Genomic DNA, 23,029 nt, shown 5'->3' on the forward strand with positions numbered 1-23,029 from the left:
GTTTTGGAGCTGAGGATGTAAAATAAATAAGATAAAGCAGCTGATCTTAATACAAATTAGTGTTTTATACAAATTAGGTAAAACAGACAAGAAAGTAAATGATTATAACATAGCATGTGCTATAACATAAGCATGTATAAAGCCTCAAAACATACAAGGCAAAAATTCCATAGAAAGGAGGCATCAATCCAATCAAGCACAAAAATAAACATTAGGGAAACAGCCCATAATTCCTTTTCCATAACTCATGTGGACTACTATCTCTGTTTCAATTTTGTAACTAAACTCTCAGTTCAATAGGTAATGGAAATAAAAGTCAGAAGAATCTGTTATCATGCTGTATATATGTTTTACTTTTCAAAGCCTTCAGTCTAGGAATGATGAACTCATTCCAAAATACTTAAAATCAGCTCCTATTAATTTATTTTCATTCACTGGGCAGGCCAGTACTCAGTAATTATGTGAATTTAGAAGGCAGAGGGGATACTGATCCAGAAAAATTTTTCAATAAGGCAAGAGAAGGAAATGGCAGCCCACTCCAGTGTTCTTGCCTGGAGAATCCCAGGGACGGGGGAGCCTGGTGGGCTTCCGTCTATGGAGTCACACAGAGTCGGACACGACTGAAATGACTTAGCAGTAGCAGTAGCAGCAGCAGAAAGCAGAGGGGAAATTAATCCAGAAAAATTTTTCAATGAGGCAAAAGCGCTGTTTCTATACTGGATCAGGAAAGCTACATTCAGTTTAAGAAGTTATAAGGAAAACGTTCTCCAAATAAACGGGCGATCCTTAAGGTAAGGACCATGTCTTACTTTTCTTTCCACACTTAGTATTCCAAATGGCTAATACAAGGCCTGACAAATATATTATTTTGAATAATAATAATTCAAGAGTTTGCTGATCTAGATTTTTATTATAAAGTAATTAACAAGAGATGAAATTTAATTCTACCTTGACTATATTCCTTGAATGCCAAGAAGAGTTCTTATATTCAAGGACTACTACTTAATTCCATAGAGAAAAGGGACGAGGTGACCTTTGATCTCCTATGGGCAGGTAATATAAGTAAGGGTGAAAAAAGAACAGCATAAAAGAATCAGTGTAAGTTTGTTAAAGACTAGCATGGACTTTTAAATTAAAAATAACAAGTTACTTTAGTTCTTTTCTTGGTCTTATTATATGAAATGTTATAATATAGTACTTCTAAAGGAGATCAATCCTGGGTGTTCATTGGAAGGACTGATGCTAAAGCTGAAACTCCAATACTTTGGCCACGTCATGCGAAGAGTTGACTCACTGGAAAAGACTCTGATGCTGGGAAGGATTGGGGGCGGGAGGAGAAGGGGATGACAGAGAATGAGATGGCTGGATGGCATCACCGACTCGATGGATATGAGTTTGAGTGAACTCCGGGAGTTGGTGATGGACAGGGAGGCCTGGCGTGCTGTGATTCATGGGGTCGCGAAGAGTCGGTCACGACTGAGTGACTGAACTGAACTGAAGGAAAATTAATTGATGACTATAATAAAAAAAAAAGAATATACTGCATCTTAAAAACCTGGACTCTTCTTGGGGTTATAATTGATTACTTTCAGCAGTAATATGATATTTCTAAGTTTCAACATAATATGCAAAAAATAAAATAAAAAAGGATAAAGAACTTGAAAGAAACTGTGGCCAAGATTTAGACAGGATGCTGAGACTTTGGGAGAGGGGGAAAAATTAAGTGGTATGACTATAAAGTTTCTTAGGTTTCTCAGTCTATTGTAGTGGTTACTGGTATGGAATTAATTTTCTTTGCACCACTTTGGTGACTTTCTTACCTAGAGAGCATGCCCAGAGGTGTAACATTAAGTGATCCCATCAGCATTGCCAGGGCCATCCCTGGTGCTTCCCGTTCTATTACTTCTTTTGTGGCCTGTAATTAAAGATTAAATAGCAGACTGAGTGAAATTAACCAAAAATAAGGAAGGCAGAGTAGCAAAATTAACTTAAAAAATAATTATAGATCATGCTATCTATTAATATAAACCATACTTTGCAGTGCTCCCATTTTTTTTTAAGGCTTAAGATTCAATTCTTTGGGACCACTGAATAAAAGCTGAACACCAGGACACTGAGGGAACTTTTATATTAGTAGATCTTTCTTATGCCTCATAACTCAGAAGTGTTTGATAGCAATCTCATCTTGCCTAATAACCTTAATTTTAAAATTAAGCCTCAGATTGTTAAAACGGCTCAACAGATTTTCACAGAACAAGAAATCTGGGTATTTTTCATTGTCTATTACTGTTGAAATAATTAGTCCCTAAAAACCTGAGAACCCCTTGTATCTCTCCTGGCTCTATGATTTTATGATATAATAAATGGAACTCAACAAATCAAGTCAATTTTCTCCATAAATTGGGTAGAAGAAAAACTCTAGATTCTTTCCAAATATTCAATATAAATTATATATCTGTTTTAAAAAGGAATTAATAAAGTGATAGGCTTAAAGTATATAAGTTTTAAGATAGGGCATTCTTAAGACAAGTATGATTAAACGTGGAATAGGTATTGAAGGCAAGAAAATTTCATTTTCTAAAGGTCAACTGAAATATGTATATATTATCACAATGTGATGGTAAAGATAAGCTTTATGCTAAAGTTAGGAGTGAAGTACATGATTTAATTCATTTCTAATCCTCTTTTTACATATGGAGCATGCTATAATAATTGGGAGCAACACAGGAAGAAAGCTCGCAAAATAAAGCATTATAGTAAATAAGAAGAAAGGCAAACAAAATAAAAAGCAAGTTACAGAAATAGAGTGAAAGATTGATATTTCAATATTTCATTAGAAGTAGAGTGATCATCCTAAATAAGGCCATTGCTCTAGGCAAACTTTACATTATGATAACTATTTCATCTAGCCTAACAACCTAAATTTTAAAATGAAGGTGCAGGTTGCTATAATAGTTCAATAGATTTTCAGAGTAAGAAATCTGGGAAGAGCAGTTAAAATGTGTCACTATGTGTTACATCCAGTTGATGTGATAAATAAGCTTTTAAGATGCATATAAATTACTTAGTCATATAGGATAAAGGATTACCAGAAATGATATAATCTACTTGTTCACTGAATCCCAGCATAATATAATATTTAATAGTGTCAGAAATTTTAAATAAAAACTAGCACTAACATAATGCTTTTCAATAAAATCTGCTTTAAAAATAAAGGGCCAGCAGGAAGAAAAAATGGAGAAAGTTTGGAAGCTAATCACTTTCATTAAAATATACAGCTAAAATTTGTTGAGTTAGTATATAGAATCTACCCCCATGTTTTCCAAATTCAATAAATCTGGTATGATTTTGAGGTCTCCAGGGAAGAAAAACTATTTCCATGTTAAAATTGCTTTACTGACGTTTACAACTTCTTCGGAACCTTAAAATCTTAAGCCCTAAAAAATCAAGGAAGGCACGTTACTGAGTACGATCTTAAAAGAGCTCTTTGCATAGAGCTTATATTGATTTCATTATCTGCTTGAAAAAGTCATCTAAGCAATGTCTGACATTTAATGAATTTGCAGATCCACATAAAGATGATGTACTCCAAAGTAGAGTAGGATGCTTTATTTAGGGACAAGGAAGAAAATATCAACAGATAGCTAAGAGGAAGTCTTTCACTTAGATACTTCAAAACACAGCATTCATCCATCCATCCAACAAATACCTAACACCTACTATGTACTAGGTAGAATTCTATGCAATGATGCTGCAATATTGAATAAAACAAACTTATGAGTATGTAAACTCACTGTCATCCAGTATGTGAAAAATTCAATTGACCAATTACATATGAGAATTACCTAAAAGACAAAAATATACCATGGATTTGGCCAGACCACGGTGGTATACTTGGAAAGGCTTGTCCCAATTTTAAAAGAATTGTTTTACTGGACTTTGCTTTTGTAGTATGCAGTGGGATAAAATTAAATGGCTCAGCAAAACTCATATTTATTAGCAAGTATTTGAGGCCATTGCTTACCACACTACACCGAGGTCCTCTTTAGAAGAAATTAAGTATCACAACTAGAAATGGGCACTCTTTTATGATGCCAATTTGTTTTTAAAATTATGATTGTGAATCAAGTTATCCTTGAGAACAGAGACAAATTTATGAATTTTTTTTTTTTAAGTAGGCTTACTGAATACATGGGGCTTCCCTGGCAGCTTAGACAGTAAAGAATCTGCCTGCAGTGCAAGAGACCCTCGTTTGATCCCTGAGTTGGGAAGATCCCTTGGAGAAGGTAATGGATAACTACAACAGTATTCTTGCCTGGCGAATTCCATGGACAGAGTAGCCTAGTGGGTGCAGTCCATGGGATTGCAAAATGTCAGACACGACTGAGCAACTAATACTTTCACTGAACACAACCTAATTTCGTCTTATTTTTCCTTGCCCTATTTTTCCACATTTATCTTATTAAAAGATCTGCTGTGTTTTGTGTATGTGGCTGCTGCTGCTGCTGCTGCTAAGTCACTACAGTCGTGTCCGACTCTGTGTGACCCCATAGATGGAAGCCCACCAGGCTCCCCCTTCCCTGGGATTCTCCAGGCAAGAACACTGGAGTGGGTTGCCATTTCCTTCTCCAATGTGTGAAAATGAAAAGTGAAAGTGAAGTCGCTCAGTTGTGTCCGACCCTTAGCGACCCCACGGACTGCAGCCCACCAGGTTCCTCCATCCATGGGATTTTCCAGGCAAGAGGACTGGAGTGGCTTGCCATTGCCTTCTCCGAAACACAATTTAGGAGAGAGCTAATTCTTTCCGAAGACATTTTACAGAATGTTGGCCTATAGACATAAATCTCGTACAGCTGAGAAATAGGAGAAAAATACATACAGAGCAGTGATGTCACTAAAAGGCACTGGTGCCAAGTGAGGACAGAGACTCTAGGACTAGACACAAACCAATTCTTTTGTTTATATTTTCTTAAATAATGCACAAATGTAGCTTTTCTCACATCTACATCAAATGTATCTTTTCCCTGTTTAGTGTAGCAAAATGATCAACATCTGTGAAGTCAGACAAAACCACCACGTAGTTAAGGTCCTGAGAGTAAGGACTGGATCTGGTGAAGCTCCTACCATAGCGGCCAACATATAGAATATGTACTCAATCAATATTTGTTGAATACGAGGAGTGAATAAATGAACCCATATAGGTTTGAAATCTGGCCTTATCACTTACTTGCTTTGTGAATTAGAACAAAATATTTTACCTCTCTGAGCTTCGGTGTACTTAAAAACAAAATGGAGCTAATAATTAAGCATACCTACATTTTATGAGAATTAAATTATGTAAGTAAATCACCTAGCATAGAGTAGGTACTGAATACTTGCCAATTTTCTCTAGGCCTCTGATTTCCAACCTTACATCTTCATAGTTTTTATTATACCAGTTAGAAAAGATGTAGAATTCAAAAATCCAGAAACCAAACCTAGCAAAGGTGAGGGGAAAGAGAAGAGAGAGCAAGAACCCAAAAATAAGAACATTGGCAGTGGCGGGCAGGACAATGAATACTGAAATCATGGTATCTAAAGGAACAAAGAAGTAGAGATTAGAAGAATGAACAGGAGGGCACGAGCTGGGTAGAAACATTTGTGAACTGTAAATGGGAAGGCTCAACTAGAAGGCAAAGAGCAGGAAAACAAAAGTTAATTTGGAATAAAATAAGAAAAAAATATCTGTATAGGTTATTCCGTTCCGTTCCGTTCAGTCGCTCAGTTGTGTCCGACTCTTCGCGACCCCATGAATCACAGCATGCCAGGCCTCCCTGTCTATCACCAACTCCCGCAGTTCACACAAACTCATGTCCATCGAGTCGGTGATGCCATCCAGCCATCTCATTCTCTGTCGTCCCGTCTCCTCCCGCCCCCAATCACTCCCAGCATCGGAGTCTTTTCCAATGAGTCAACTCGTTGCATGAGGTGGCCAAAGTTATTAGAAACTCCAAATAGAATAGTGGTTCTAACAATTGTAGCTTTATTCCTTTGATCATACATACTAGGATGATACATATAGATAGAAGAAGGTTATTAGTATCTATTAACAAGTAGATAACAAGCAATCATCATCTATTCACAATCAATGGCAAAAGAGATGCCATTAAAAGTATGAAATCATTTTTCTTATTAATATTTAGATTAAGTTGTTTCCTGCTTTTTATTATTAATTTGATTACCACATTCTTTTTATCCTTGAGAAATAGTAGAAATTTATATTTACTTTAGATATAACCTTTTTTGCACCAGTAGATTCCAAAACAATGAGATTTAATTAGATTTACCTATATTCTTTAAATAAGACATTTTATTTTTAACTTTTAGATACTTTCTAAACTTTGAAGGTTGCAACTTCCATGGAAAATCACTTATTGTGATCTTTTTCTTTTACCCTTGACACTTTGAAGATAACATTAAAGTCAAAAAGATGCTTCAAAGACTGCTCAAGTTACAAAAAAAGGGGTGTCATAAATAATGATTCTATAGCCCAGGGAACCTGTCAATGAAGTTTGGGTCCATTTTTACCTTCACAGAAAAAAATCACCTTGAAAAATGTTATTGCTAACAGGCAATGATGTTTAAGTACGCATAGAATATACAATAGGTAAATGTAAGTGTGTAGAATTTCCTTGTATGCCTGGTGGTAGCAAAAAATCACACAGTAGAGTGCTTTTACTTATTTTTATAAACATAATTTAGTTAATAGGTATAATTTGTACATAAATATTTACATAATTGTTACTTGCGTATACAATTTCCCCTTGGACTGGAAGGAGATCCAACCAGTCCATTCTAAAGGAGATCAATCCTGGGTGTTCACTGGAAGGACTGATGCTAAAGCTGAAACTCCAATATGTTGGCCACCTCATGTGAGGAGTTGACTCACTGGAAAAGACTCAGATGCTGGGAAAGGTTGGGGGCAGGAGGAGAAGGGGACGACAGAGAATGAGATGGCTGGATGGCATCACTGACTGAGTGAACTCCGGGAGTTGGTGATGGACAGGGAGGCCTGGCGTGCTGTGATTCATGGGGTCGCGGAGAGTCGGACACGACTGAGCGACTGAACTGAACTGAACAACTACTACAGAGTCTTCTGCTAATTAAACAATTTTAAATAACAAAGACTATCTTTGAAACACTAACAAGTACTAATAAATTTGCTACCCTATCCAGGTGGAATATGATTACAGCAGTGGTTCTCAAACTTTAGTGTGCATCAGGATCTTATAGAAATCTTGTTAAACAATGATTGCTGGGCCATACCCAGATATTTTGATTCAGAATGTATAGCTGGGGTCTCAAATTTTTCATTTCTAACAAGTTTGCAGGTTATGTTTGTGATTCTTGTCAGAGGACTATATTTTGAAAAACATACCACAGACAGAAGAAATGAGATAGATTAATGATAATGTGTACAACTTGCTGTAATATTCGTAATCACTTTATATTCAATTTTGTAAAACAGACTGAAATAAATTTAATGATCCTTCATCAGAGCAAAATATAGGCCTTAGTGAGGAGATAAATTAGGTAAAAATAGGCAGTTTAATGCCAACCAATTAAACTTTCCTGACTCTATTCACTAATGCCAGCCAACATAAATTTTATTTTACACTTTAAAAAATGGTTACAATAAACAATCCATATCTTGTCCCTATAAGTATCCCATGGTACAGAGAAGTTATCTTTAATAAATTTTTTCCCCAGGGCTATATATGATGAATAAAATGTACATAGAGGACTCTTAGGGATGTTCAAGGAACACAACTATAAATTTACTCTTTTCTCCCTCAATTAAGAAGCACAGTGGAAGTATGAGTCACATTATTATAAAGGCAACTTCTATTCTAATTAACTGAAAATACTCATCTACATATTTCATTAATTTTATATTACTAATTACAAACATCTTTCAACCAATCACAACATATCAGTAAATCAACAATGTGACCAAATGGTTAAAGACTATTGCCACAAAGGAGAAGCTGCAACCAAGAAATGAAAATATTAATAGTTATTCCAGTTTTACTTAGGAGATATATACCTATTTGTAATGTATTTCTTTTTGGAGCTTTAGCTTTCTTAGATATTTATGTCTTTTTCCACTCCTAGAAGCAGCAGAAAGCTTTTCAAAATGGAGATACTCCATTTTGTTTTTCAGTTAAAGCTATACAATACTTAAGTGAGATCTGGTTATAACGAAAACATTCAAAGGAGATGGTAAAATAAAAATCTAAGTACCACAGGCAAATTTATCTTCCAGTCCATTCAGTGAGCATGTTCTTTGCAACAAGCATGAGATGCTGGGTGAAGAGTCTCTTGTTTCCATTGTTTCTCAGTTCCCATAAGCTCCACTGAGTTAGCATATCACCTGCTAGTTAAGATTTTAATGTTTAAAGGTAAGTATTTTTGTACAGGGCATCCCAGGTGGTACTGTGGTAAAGAATCTGCTGGTCAATGCAGAGGAGACGCAAGTTTGATCCCTGGGTTGGGAAAATCCCCTGCAGGATGAAATGGTAACCCACTCCAGTATTCTTGCATGGGAAATCCCAGGGCAGAGGAGCCTGGCAGGCTACCGTCCAGGGCTCTCAAGAAGTTGGACATGCCTGAGCAATCAGACACATTTCTTGTACCATGCCCTAAAGCAAGCCAACCAATTTATCCAGCTCAACCATAGGATTTATTATAATGTTAACTGTACAAATACATTGGGGTGATTAAAAGATTTCTAAGTACTCTATGAAAAATCTTACCCCATTTGTTAACATTTAGATCCCAACCCTTGTTAAAGAACCAAGTTGAATACACGTACAGCAGTAAGAGTATGCCTTAGTGAGTACTTATTGAGTACTTTCCTTACTCAAGTGAGTACTTTTTCATATTATTTTTCTCATTCACCTAAATATTAATAATTTGATAGTCAAATTATCAAACAAAAAAATAAGGTAACTCAAATAAGTGAACTATTTTATGTAAGAGATTTTTCACGAGAATAGCATTTATTTTTATAGTCTAATAAGCAGTCTACAAATTGCACTACTTTTTATCTCATTATAGGAAAATGTGAGAAAATAGTGGTATTTCTATAGATTATTAGCATTTTTATATATGCATTACACATTTATTCATTTTTGGCATTATTTGAAAAATAATAAAGTTCATCTTTATTGTAAGTTGTTGGTTACATGTCTTTTAATCTACAGAGAACAAAATATTATTAATTCATGCTCTTCAAAAGTTGATATATAGATATGGAAAAATACCCTGTTTCTCAGATATGAAGAAGACGAAGTAGAAAGATGATCCAATTTGAAGTTTCACTGAAAGGCTGTTGTCTGGTCAGTTAACTGGGGAATACACAACCCACCCTCTTCATTCCAACTACTCTGGAATTCTGTTATTTTTAATGTTATTAGTGGTATATAAGTAGAAACGTAACAGAAGCTACATAAAAAAGCTACCTAAAAAATCTACACATTGGATTTCCACTTTATTAATGATCACACATAATTACTAAGTTTACTTACAGCAGTGTTTTTAATGTTCATATAACAATATAACTTAAGCTGTGCTCAAAAATCTTAATTCAGAGTAAAAGAAATAAGCTCCTACTTTAGGCTCATAAGTACTATTTGCAAATGACTCAGTGACAACTGATTTTAGAAAAATTAAAACTTTGCTCTTTGCCAAAAGATACAATAATTCTCACTGGTGGATTCTTTAGAAAGTATCCACATTAGAAACATGTAATTATCACATCTGAAGTTCTTTTTCAACAAAACTAGATTTTTACCAAAACAGGCACTTGTGAAAAAGGGAGAGAAAGAAAAAATAAGTGAGGTAAAGGAAGCAGAATAAGTGGAAGAACTGCTAAGAAAAGAGAAAAACCAAAAAATAGCTCATTCTTATTTTAAATATTATTATAAGGTGTTCTATTTCGTCTTCTCATACCACCCTCAGTTTTAAAATTACAGGCCAGTCTGAAGGCTGTCTTTTCACCTTGCTTATAGTTTCCTTTGCTGTGCAGAAGCTTTTGATTTTAATTAGGTCCCATTTGTTTATTTTTGCTTTTATTTCCAATATTCTGGGAGGTGGGTCATGGAAGATCCTGCTGTGATTTATGTCGGAGAGTGTTTTGCCTACGTTCTCCTCTAGGAGTTTTATAGTTTCTGGTCTTACATTTAGCTCTCTAATCCATTTTGAGTTTATCTTGGTGTATGGTGTTAGGAAGTGTTCTAGTTTCATTCTTTTACAAGTGGCTGACCAGTTTTCCCAGCACCACTTGTTAAAGAGACTGTCTTTTCTCCATTTTATATTCTTGCCTCCTTTGTCAAAGATGAGGTGTCCATAGGTGCGTGGATTTATCTCTGGACTTTCTATTTTGTTCCATTGATCTATATTTCTGTCTTTATGCCAGTACCATACTGTCTTGATGACTGTGGCTTTGTAGTAGAGCCTGAAGTCCGGCAGGTTAATTCCCCCAGCTCCATTTTTCTTCCTCAAGATTGCTTTGGCTATTCAAGGTTTTTTGTATTTCCATACAAACTGTGTGATTATTTGTTCTAGTTCTGTGAAAAACATCGTTGGTAGCTTGATACGGATTGCATTGAATGTATAAATTACTTTGGGTAGTATGCAGCTCAATTCCAGAAAAATAAATGACCCAATCAAAAAATGGGCCAAAGAACTAAACAGACATTTCTCCAAAGAAGACATACAGATGGCTAACAAACACATGAAAAAATGCTCAACATCCCTCATAATCAGAGAGATGCAAATCAAAACCACAATGAGATACCATTTCACACCTGTCAGAATGGCTGCTATCCAAAAGTCTACATGCAATAAATGCTGGAGAGGATGTGGAGAGAAAGGACCTCTTACACTGTTGGTGGGAATGCAAACTAGTACAGCCACTATGGAGAACAGTATGGAGATTCCTCAAAAAACTGGAAATAGAACTGCCATATGATCCAGCAATCGCACTCCTGGGCATACACACCGAGGAAACCAGAATTGAAAGAGACACATGTACTCCAATGTTCATTGCAGCACTGTTTATAATAGCCAGAACATGGAAGCAACCTAGATGTCCATCTGCAGATGAATGGATAAGAAAGCTTTGGTACATATACACAATGGAGTATTATTCAGCCATTAAAAAGAATACATTTGAATCAGTTCTAATGAGGTGGATGAAACTGGAGCCTATTATACAGAGTGAAGTAAGCCAGAAAGAAAAACACCAATACAGCATACTAATGCATATATATGGAATTTAGAAAGATGCAAATGATAACACTGTATACGAGACAGCAAAAGAGACACAGATGTATAGATCAGTCTTTGGGACTCTGTGGGAGAGGGTGAGGGTGGGATGATTTGGGAGAATGTCATTGAAACACGTATGTTGTCATATGTGAAATGAATCACTAGTTCAGGGTCAATGCATGTTACAGGATGCTCGGGGCTGGCATACGGGGATGACCCAGAGGGAGGATAAAGGGAGGAGGGAGGTGGGAGGGGGGTTCAGGAGGGGAAACTTATGTAAACCCGGGGCGAATTCATGTCAATGTATGGCAAAACCAACCAATATAATATTGTAAAATAATTTGCCTCCAATAAAAAATAAATTAATTACAAAAAGAAAATAAATATGTGGAAGGTAAAAAAAAATAAAATAAAATAAAATAAAATTACAGGCCAGTTGGGAAATATGAAAATGAGTACAGTACTTCTTAAAAGCAAAGAAACCCAATACTGCTACTGTACTGAGATAATCTTAACTTAGAAGAAGTCCAATAGTAATGATGAGAGAAAAATCTACATCTATATATTTGGAGACTATGACATGGTGTGCGTGTGTGCATGCCAAATCTCATCAGTCGTGTCCTACTCTTTACGACCTTATGGACTGTACCCTGCCAAGCTCCTCTGTCCATGGGATTCTCTAGGCAAGAATACTGGAGTGGGTTGCCATGATCTTATCCAGGGGATCTTCCTGACCCAGGGATCAAACCTGCATCTCTTAATGCCTCCTGCATTGGCAGGAGGGTTCTTTACCACTAGTGCCACCTGGCGAGCCCAGGACATGCTGTAGCTTGAATTAAATAACTTGTTCTCTTATAGTTTTGCTCATCTAAAGATTGATTTTAAACCTAATAACCTCTCACTTTATGATCAGGCTTTTTATTCATCATCTATAACCTAATCGTCTTTCATTATTCAGGTACTAAACAAATACCAGCTTTTGTTCCTATGCTCCCAGAAATTTATCTTTCTCAGCTTTTCATTTGTAAAAAGGAGCAATCATATTTGTTATCCTTCTTCTAAAACTAAAGTGTTAACACACTAAAGCAGTTTTTAGTTAACTAAAAGGATATCATAATATTTTTTAATGCTAGTATGATAGATAACATTATATATTAATACAACAAATTTATAATGCCATGTAAAAGCTATTTTTCTTACTACACTGAAAACATAAAAAGGAATACTATTACTAAGCAACATGATTCAATAATAGAAATATTCACATCAGAAGGTTTTATTTATGATGCCTTTCTTACAAAACATATGTAGATAGTTCTATTTAAATACTTAACAGATTCCTATATTACATAATACAGAAGAAATACTTTATTATCTTTTTGTAAGTGAAGAAACAGACTCACTAATAAATTTAATGAATAATGCAAAGCCACACAGCAAATCAATAAACCTTAGGCTTGTAGACTCCAATTCTGAAATTAATCCATTAAATCTAATTACTATGTGCTTTCAGTTTAAAAAGCACTATACCCTTACAGACACAGGAAGGATCTTTGTACTTTGCTTAAATGTTATAGAATATAAAAATGCATAATATCATCCCTAACATGTAGCAAGTGCTTAGCAAATGTTCAATACTGAGATTTGTACTAAAACACAAATCTAATGTCACCTATGTTGTACAATTTGCTATTATGCAGTACAGTCAAAGAAAGTGTGAAAATTGAACAGTTCTCTCAGAAGCAGTACAGAGTAGAATTTATGGGCATGTTTGTTTTCAAATGTGTGTGAATTACCAGAAGATGTTTGAAGAATGCAATATGCCAGCAATAATCTTGAAAACTTAATGAAGATTTATCAAGAAACAGCAGTTTTAGAGATACCAATTACCAGGAATATAGCCTTGGACATTACCATAAAACCTCCAAAGTAAATTGGGAAAAGAATGTGAGAAGATTATAGATGTATTTTGAAGAAAGAAGAACTAACAGCACCTTCTGCATTTATGTTTTCACCCAAAGGCCAACAAAAAATAGCAATGTAATTATATACTTAAGCAAAGATGGATAGATGTAAGTATCCATAACTACTTGTGGTAAATAAACTGTTCAAACTGATATAATATAATGTATTATAATATATATAATATATACAATATATTTTAATATATATAATATAATTTTTCAAATTTCCGTAACAACCACAAATTACAAATTAAGGCTGTAAAGGCAACATAAGCCTGACAAGAGGTCAGGATGGACTAAGATCCAGGATGCTGTAAAATAGGGGAACACACAGAGGCAACATTTGACTCAACTCAAATTAATACTCTGCTTCTAATACTTATCATAATCACTTAAAACAAACAATTATTATACTTTATAGCAGAAAAATCTACAGAAGTCTCAAAAAAGAATGAGAAATAAATAATCCAGTAAGTTACAACCTGGAAGATATTATTTATTAAATAAAATTGATATGTTAGAAGAAAATGTTTATCTTTATTATATAATGGGAAAAAAATCTGTTAACAAAGGACTTAAAAATAATGAGGCCCAATTTTGAAAAACTGTTCTAAAAAGAGGTGCAGCTATCCTATGCAAATGAAAAAGCAAAACCGTAGGAATGGAAAAAAAGATCATAAAAATAAAAAGTTCTTAAAAAGTTAAATAATAGCTCTTATATCCACCCTTAATTTTAAAATATTTTATCCTATAATTATGAGATTCTCCCAAGGAATCATAATTTACACGTGAGTGTACCCTTGTGCACACACACAGGTATATACATACACACATACACATTTTTTTTCAGTATGCAACTTTGGGTGACATCTTAGAATCAAGATCTTTAATTTAAGCTGTGAAGATAACCAAATTTTTTCAGAACATGGTACTTAGACTATGGTACTTAGAATAACGTAGTTAACTATCCAAAAACAGCCTATATTGCCTTCAAGTCTGAGATTTAGAAGTCAACATAGAGTCTATCCTTAAATAAACACACTTCATAAAACTGAGGATAATGTATATGTGTGTATACACACGAGTACATGTCTCAGGACTGGAGTTGAGTTCTTAAGGTTAGGGTTATAGGCAGCTGAATAGTTGACCTTATTAGGGCAGCTGGTCGGAACAGGAAGGAAGTTAGTTCTATCTACTGAAATGAAGTGAAGTGAAAGTCGCTCAGTCATGTCTGACTCTTTATAACCCCAGGGACTATACAGTCCATGGAACTCTCCAGGCCAGAATACTGGAGTGGGTAACCTTTCCCTTCTCCAGGGGATCTTCCACCTCAGGGATCGAACCCAGGTCTCCTGCATTGCAGGCAGATTCTTTACCAGCTGAGACTGGCACTAAGCAAATCCCATCACCAATCAAGAATGAGTAGATTTAACCATTTCTACCGCCGAAGAATTGATGCTTTTGAACTGTGGTGTTGGAGAAGACTCTTGAGAGTCCCTTGTACTGCAAGGAGATCCAACCAGTCCATTCTAAAGGAGATCAATCCTGGGTGTTCATTGGAAGGACTGATGCTAAAGCTGAAACTGCAATACTTTGGCCACCTCATGCGACGAGTTGACTCACTGGAAAAGACTCTGATACTGGGAAAGGTTGGGGGCGGGAGGAGAAGGGGACGACCGAGAATGAGATGGCTGGATGGCATCACCGACTCTGTGGACATGAGTTTGAGTGAACTCCGGGAGTTGGTGATGGACAGGGAGGCCTGGCGTGCTGTGATTCATGGGGTCGTGGAGAGTCGGACACAACTGAGCGACTGAACTGAACTGAACTGAACTGAAACAACATGTGGACAACATACACAAAAGTATACACAGATATACTCCTGAAGCTGCTCATTTATTGGGTTGGCCAATACAACATTGCCTCTTTCAGTGCTACTTTGATGTTCATTTTAACCCACATATATGCTTTATTAAGTGTCTAACTGTTCTCTATCCAAATTTTAGAACAAGTTTCTTAAGAACAAGTGAACCTCAAAATAGACACTTCACACATGTATGTCACAAAATGAAAACCTGTATAAAATAATTTCCAATATAACATTAATACTTTTAAGATATATTCTATTATCTGCTCTATTCCAATGCTGTTTAAAAGCCTGCTGTCATTCCTATACAAGTGATCTGTCCTTTCTCTCTGGCTAGACTGTTTTGTTTCTAAAGTTTTACTTTTCTGTGGTTAGGCATAGATTTATTTCATTTATTCGTTTTGAGATACATTATATCTTCAGGATCTGTAGATTCATGTTTTTTTCATCAGTTCTATAAATCTACAGCCATCATCTCTTTAAATCATGGTCTTTCCTCCATTCTCTCCTTTGGGGGGTTTTGATATAACATATTTTGGACCTTTCATTTCCCGCTCCATGTCCTGTTTCCCTATTTTTTTCCATTACATCATCTCACTATGTGATAGTTCTGATATGAGATAATCTCCTCAGGTACATATTTCAGTATGCTAATTCTCTCTTCTACTGCTCCAATCTGCTGCTTTATAAAATGTCCTCAGATGTAAAATTTTTAACTTATTTTCTTATTTCTAAGAGTCCCATTTTCTCATTCATAAATGATGGTCTCTTGTTATATTTTTATCTTTGCAAGTATGTCTTTGTTCTTCGGATATTTCATCATTCACTAGTGAACCCTGGACTTCTAGGAACAGTTTGATATACTTCTGCTGTGTCTGCATCCTTTCTGGTTTAGTATTTGTCCTAAACAAATTCCCCTAATATGAGCAACAAATAAGAATGGTCACCTAAGTCTTCTGTTTCACATTTTGTATTTGACAGTTCTAGCAGTCATCTTTTCACTCCACCTATTAACTAATGGTTTTGCTGCCTTATTTGTGCTTGGGGAGTTTATATGTCCTTCGACAGGATATGCCTCAGAGGGTATGTTCTTTTACTGGGCCATGTTTTTCCACAGTGGGAAGGTATTTCAAAGTACCAAATTAAAATATATTTAGAAATCTATATTCAGAAAAAAATTAAAGCTATTAATAAAAAGTATTTAAGTCAGAAAAACATTTGCCTTTTCTTAATCTTAAATAACCATATATTTTTTCAGTTAAAATCTCATGTTTATATTAAGCTTCCCTGGTGGTTCAGCCTGGATCTGTCTGCAATGCAGGAGACACAGGTGTGATCCTGGGGTCAGGAAGATCCCCTGGAGAAGGAAATGGCAATCCACCCCAGTATTCTTGCTGGAAAGTCTCACGGACAGAAGAGACTGGTGGGCTACAGTCCACGGGGTCGCTAAGAGTCAGACAAGACTTAGCAAGTAAACAACAACAACTTAATTAAAAAGTCACCATTTTATGCTCTTAATAAACACCTGTAATATGCAAAATTCTGTGGTCCTAAATATTCTAACACAAACCAAGAACTATGAAATTTGAAGACTGAGTTTCTGGTAAATAAAATAAGAACTTTGTACAGATGGTCTTAAGTTTTCTTTTCATTTACTAATCATCATGAGAAACAGGACATCTAAAAAGGCTTTTACATTCTACCCTTCTTTTAAGATTGATCTTAATTTTGACTAGAGGGCATCCAGTTGGGGAATGAGAAAGAATTTAACTTGTAAAATATATTTTCTTTTAGAACATTTGTGCAAGATTTCTATAATGAGATTATTACCTTTGAATGCATAGTAAGAAAACATCTATTACTGTAATATGGCTATGAATAAATCAAAGAAAAATTGATTTTTGAACATCTAAAATGCTTTTATGCTGCTGATGGAAAATAATTTCTATTTCTTCATAAATACTGAACATTACAAGAAATCTAAAAGCATTCAGAGAGTCTTCAGTGGTTTGTATTTTTAAATATCCATATATCTAACTAGTGAACTTCTCAGGTATTGATTTTGATGTTTATGGAATTACATACTATTAAACATATCTGAAGAAGCTTTGCACCAAACAGTTTCTGTATCTGAGGCAACTGACTTTGCTCAATGTTCTCTTTCACTTCACTAGATCCTCTGTGCTACACACGTATTGTGTGAGTTCCAGTCAGCAAACAAGAAACACTTGTTGTAGGAGACAAGGGGAGAAAAAGAGATAAAGGGTTTCAGAGACTGGTTATTAGCACCTGCTATTGTCATTGCTGGTATTCAAAACTGAAGGAGTGAAACTTCCTCCACAGAATGCTTGCATAAGGAAGCTACATCTTCCTACACAAGGTATTGAATATGATCTACTGTTCTTCAAGAGAGAAAGGAAAAATAAGAAAAATTATATGACAACTTGCTTGTTAGGAGTAGCTGCCTACAAAGAGTCTCCTGATTGCAAAGACATTTAGATCTTCTTATTAAATATAAAAAGAACTTGAAGTCCAATTAAGGTATGACAGAAATATTGCCTTTTCAGGTTAACCTTTACCAAAGAAATATATTATACAACTTTATTTCCAATTGAAGCTTTTCTCAAAATAAAAACAGAATTTCAGATGTCACAAGAAAAGAAAAAAGTATATTTATTACTAATAAAACAAGCTGAATAAAATGATTTAGTCATATTTTCTTTTATTCCAGATCTTATACTTTAAAATATCTATTTTTTTTCACTAAAAATACTTTTCAGAATGAATACTAGTAAAGTAAAATCTTTAAAAATTGTTCATCATTGTTTAAAAAAAGAGTTAAATCTGGATGTTATTTCTATTTTACTGCTTTTCTCCTGACATGTGAACTTTGATCTTCCCATAGTCGTATTGTCAAAATAAATAACTAGCAGGACATCAAGGGTTGGGAGAAAAAACAAGTTACTAAAACTTATCTTAAGTGTAGCACTTCAAGAAATTACTTACACACCACCCTTGAGAGAACTGAGACAACAGTCACTCAAATCATTTTCTGTGTTTGATAATTTAGATGAGGAACCTTGGCTAAAATCACCAAAAATTTATTGAGTTAACAAGGGAAAACATTACCACTTAAAGGACTGAAAGTATTTTTTCTTAAACCCACTGTTAGTGCATTTTTAACTACTCTAGTTTTAAACCCCTTGATGACAAAGAACAGTCCTTTCCAACCTTTATAATTCCTTTAAGGTCTAAGACACTATGATGCAGAGTTCAATTTAGGTAGAAAGCTAGGTATTCAAATTGAAGACCACTAAATTGAAATGCAATTAAAAGACGTTTGCTCCATGGAAGAAAAGCTATAACAAAACTAGACAGCATATTAAAAAGCTTAGACATTACATTGCCAACAAAGGTCTGTCTAGTTGAAGCTATGGTTTTTCCAGTAGTCATGTATGAATGTTAGAGTTGGACATATAGAAACTGAGTGCTGAAGAATTAATTGATGCTTTTGAACTGTGGTGTTGGAGAAGACTCTTGAGGGTCCCTTGGACTGCAAGGAGATGCAACCAGTCCATCCTAAAGGAAATCAGTCCTGAATAGTCATTGGAAGGACTGATGCTGAAGCACCAATATTTTGGCCACCTGATGCGAAGAACTGACTCATTTGAAAAGACCCTGATGCCAGGAAAGATTGAAGGCAGGAGAAGGGGACAACAGAGGATGAGATGGTTGGATGGTATCACAAAGTTGATGGACATGAGTTTGAGCAAGCTCTGGGAGTTGGTGACTGACAAGCAAGCCTGGCGTGCTGCACTCCATGGGGTCACAAAGAATTGGACATGACTGAGTGGCTGAATGGAACTGAATTCCTGTTCCCATTACTGGTTCCTATAAATATAACCTGGTTGGCTCATCTCAGTTCCATTAACTTTAAATCTTGTCTTTCAAACACTTATCTCTTCTCTTCTTTTAAAGTCTGCATTATTTTACTTCAAATATTTTTTAAGTTCAACCTTCTCCAGAATCACTTTTGCTTTCCTCAAACCTCCAGTTCAGTTCAGTTCAGTTCAGTCGCTCAGTCGTGTCCGACTCTCCGCGACCCCATGAATCACAGCACGCCAGGCCTCCCTGTCCATCACCAACTCCAACATTTGTGTTATTTCAATTTCTTCTCCCTTTTATTCTTACAAGAGAGGGTCTTCTAAATCTCACTTGGTCTTCTGTGGCCTTTCTAAAAGTTTATAATTTCTTCTACTCCTAATAAAGTATATTGGACTTGTTATCATGCTAATGTTGTATCATGCAAATGATGTAGTTAACCTGATGTCTTTGCTACTAATTTAATTTCTCCTTAGACAAAAATATTAAACACTACTGAATTCACTTCTAAGTAAATACCCAAAAGGATGAAAAGAAAAAAGCTACTTGCACAACAATGTTCATAGTAGTATTAATAGTCAAAAGATGAAAACAACTCAAGTATCCCTCGGCAGATGAAGAGATAAACTATTGTATATATACACAGTGGAATATTCTTTAAAAATGAATGAATGTGTGATATATACTAAAACATGAATGAACCTGAAAATATTATGCTAAGTGAAATAAGTCAGATAGAGAAGGACAAAAATTGTATGATTCCACTTTTATGAGGTACCTAAGGGAAAGGCTATCCACTCCAGTATTCTGGCCTGGAGAATTCCATGGACTGTATAGTCTATGGGGTCACAAAGAGTTGGACACGACTGAGTGACTTTTACTTCACTCACTTCACTAGAATGGGCAAATTCAGAGACAGAAAGCAAAATAGAGGTTACCAGGGGTTGTGGAAAGGAGGAATGGGGAGTTACTATTTAAGGTAGAGAGTTTCTACTTGGGATTTTGAAAAAGTTCTAGAAATCTACAGTGCTGATGACTCTACAGAATAGTGAAAGTATTTAATGCCACTGAATTGTACACTTAAAAATTTTATGTTGTGTGTGTTTTATACAATAAAAAAATCTACTGAAATAATCTTCTTGATATTCCTAGAGCAGTCCTTTGCTTCACATTAATTTTACCTCTATTACTAAAAGAAAAGAAAAAGGAGAAGAACCAACTATCCATACCTTTTTCTCTATTCCCTGTTTATCACTCTCTTTTTAGCTTTCCCCTATTCCTTTTCCCTCTCATTTTTTGAAAAATAAAATAAAATTTAATATGGATACTCAGCATTTTCAGCACTTCATGCACAATGATGTGGATACATACGCACATAGAACACTTCAAGTCTACATACACACACACACATGCATGCATGTAAACACTCCCCAATTTAAATCTTAGACTCTTAAAACTGAAAATTTCACAATTCTTCTCTACTTCTTGTCTGATCTTGTCATTCATTTAAATATAAAGGAATAAGACAATAAGCTTTACATGCAGATAGTTTTTATTTAAATTTTTTCTAGAGGTCAAACACTAATATCAATTTAAAAGTTTACCTACACACAAGAAAAGATCATCTAAAATTTAGGAGGGAAAGATAAATACATCAAAAGGATCTCTAAATGATAGTATATAAATTATGGAGTGGCAGAGAAATTATATTCTCAGGAAAAAATGGAGCAGAGTGGAATGTTACTTTAATCTTACCTACAGAGAACTATAAGACAATTAAATTTGTTATTTTTAGAGATGATACTTTAAAGTTTCAAAAAATCATTCTGGTCTTAACTAGAAAGGATAAAAGTAATAAGAGCAATTTATCGTCATGAAGCCCTGAAAAATCAGGGAAAACAAATTAGAAAACAAATTTAATATATGGAAAATTACTGATAGATCCCACATACAAGGAACAAAAAGCACATAGTATGTGATATGAAAAGGCAACTGAAGCAAAGATGATAAATGATTTAGAAAGAAAAATCTATTCCTAAATAGAAGGAAGAATGTGGAGTTGTATAAAAAAACAGTAAGGATGGTGGTAGTGAATTTAAGTCAGTTTAGGAGTAAATTGGACTGGACTTAAATAGTAAAGGATTTTCCATTGCTAAGATATGTTTGGACAATAAGTAGGCAACACTTCTCTTGGAAATAAAATCTGATTAGGATTACAAGACAACAGATGAACAACACCAGTGATTTAGCACAGAAGTATAAAGGAGGTAACATGGACCAAACAGCAAGTTGCAAGGCTGAGTACACAGGCGATAAATGCAATGTCTCAAGTCAACTAATTGGGCAGCCATGTGCAGCAAATAGGGAGAGAAGAACAGTAGTCAAGCATATTCAGTCAGCAGTCCAACTTAGTGGCACAAGGCAAGTGGAGATAGGTAACAGAAGTGTTAAAGAATCTGAACCTATTTATAATATTACAGGCATAGACCGGGTAGGGCAAGATCAGGCAGACAGACAGCATAGCACTTGGAAGGCCACAGTAGAGGAGAATGGTAGGAGAGCAGATAAACAATGTTGGGCAGTCTAAAAATGCTAAAATAGCAGATGAATATGTAGTACGAGGCCATTTGCTGATGGACAAAGCACCAGTGAGTGAAGAATGCAAATCATTCAGCAGATAAGTAATGGGGGCAAAAAGTAGAGACAAAAAATCAAAGGCAGTCAAACAGGAAGACAGAACAGCAGAGAAGCGATGACAGATCATCAAAAGCAGTTGGGTAGGGTAGTGAAAAGCTTGTCAGCAGGGGAACAAAACACCATTCAGGAAAAGATGAGATTAAGAGTGAAGCAATCTCCTGAATGGAGTGTCTTCCATCTAGGAAACAGTCATCAATAAGCTGCACGTGAGAATCCACAAGAGAAATAGCACATAAATGGAGAGAGCAGATGGATCTGAACTCTATTGCCCAGGGATACGAAATGGCCCTAGAACATAGATACATAACAATCCACAAGGAAATCAAACAAATGGGATAAATGGGTCCAAGCATTTTTTATGATGAAAAAATAAATCAAAACACTAAAAATTATTAATCTGGAAATGGTCAGCTGGGATTGAAGTCTTCGCTTACCCCTTTCTGGAGCCCACAAAATGGGAATGTTGGGAATTTCTGCAGCAGAAAAACAGAAGAGAAAAGGGATTTCTGACTCCCAGTTTGAGGAAAGCAGGTCAAATTTAGGGCTGTACAAACTGGTTCGGGGAAATAGGAACCAGTCTGAACCTTCTCCCTTCCTCAGAATCAAGCCACTCCTGAGGTCTGGGAAAGGTTTAGGAAGCCCTCACCCCATCAATCCCCACAACCTCCCCTTTCACACTTACCTCCAGTGCAAACAGTTTCCAGCAAGGAGGTACTTGGGAAAATACACTCTCATCTTTACACCATGGCAAAATTTCAGGATGGCCAACTAATAGTCCTTCCTATATAGGCCAGGTTCCTGTTCAATGGGATCCCTTCTACCCTTTGTGAGTGAGCAGAGGGGCCAAGTTACTAGAAACTACCTACCTCTTTGAAAGTGGATGAGAAAGGAAGCAGGGGTAGTAATAAAATAAATAGTATTATTAGTAAATATCTTGAAGATCTCATCAGTTGTCATGAATTTTAATTCCATTAAGATGCTGATGACTCTAAAAAAAAAGTCTCTCTAGCCCCGACTTCTCTCAACTCCAGATACACATATCTAACTGCCAGCTTAACATTTCCATTTGGATGTCTAAAGGCAGTTAGAAATTTCCTGGTGGCTCAGAGGTTAAAGTGTCTGCCTGCAGTGCGGGAGATCTGGGTTTGATCCCTGGGTTGGGAAAATCCCCTGGAGATGGAAATGGCAACCCACTCCAGGATTCTTGCCTGGAGAATCCCATGGACAGAGAAGCCTGGTGGGCTATAGTCCATGGGGTCGCGAAGAACTGGACACGACTGAGCGACTTCACTTACTCACTTATGAC

General features: G+C 35.6%; 1 protein-coding gene across 5 annotated transcripts in view; it reads right to left on the reverse strand.

The window, feature by feature from the left end:
- The window catches only part of GPHN (gephyrin), a 546,447-nt gene that overhangs the window by 261,165 nt on the left and 262,253 nt on the right, over positions 1-23,029 (reverse strand). For 3 of the 5 annotated variants that reach the window (XM_088839525.1, XM_055436130.2, XM_055436133.2), the window contains exons 5-6: positions 22,158-22,196; positions 1,821-1,915 (exon numbers count right to left, since the gene is read on the reverse strand). In XM_088839525.1, the coding sequence (XP_088695651.1) occupies positions 1,821-1,915; positions 22,158-22,196 (134 nt within the window). The remainder of the gene's footprint in view (positions 1-1,820; positions 1,916-22,157; positions 22,197-23,029) is intronic. The other 2 variants (XM_055436132.2, XM_055436134.2) reach the window with 1 other exon arrangement.

This window comes from Moschus berezovskii, chromosome 9 (genome assembly GCF_049115385.1).
Source record: "Moschus berezovskii isolate FMDL1 chromosome 9, NW_MosBer_1.0, whole genome shotgun sequence".
In the NCBI taxonomy this organism is placed as follows: domain Eukaryota; kingdom Metazoa; phylum Chordata; class Mammalia; order Artiodactyla; family Moschidae; genus Moschus; species Moschus berezovskii.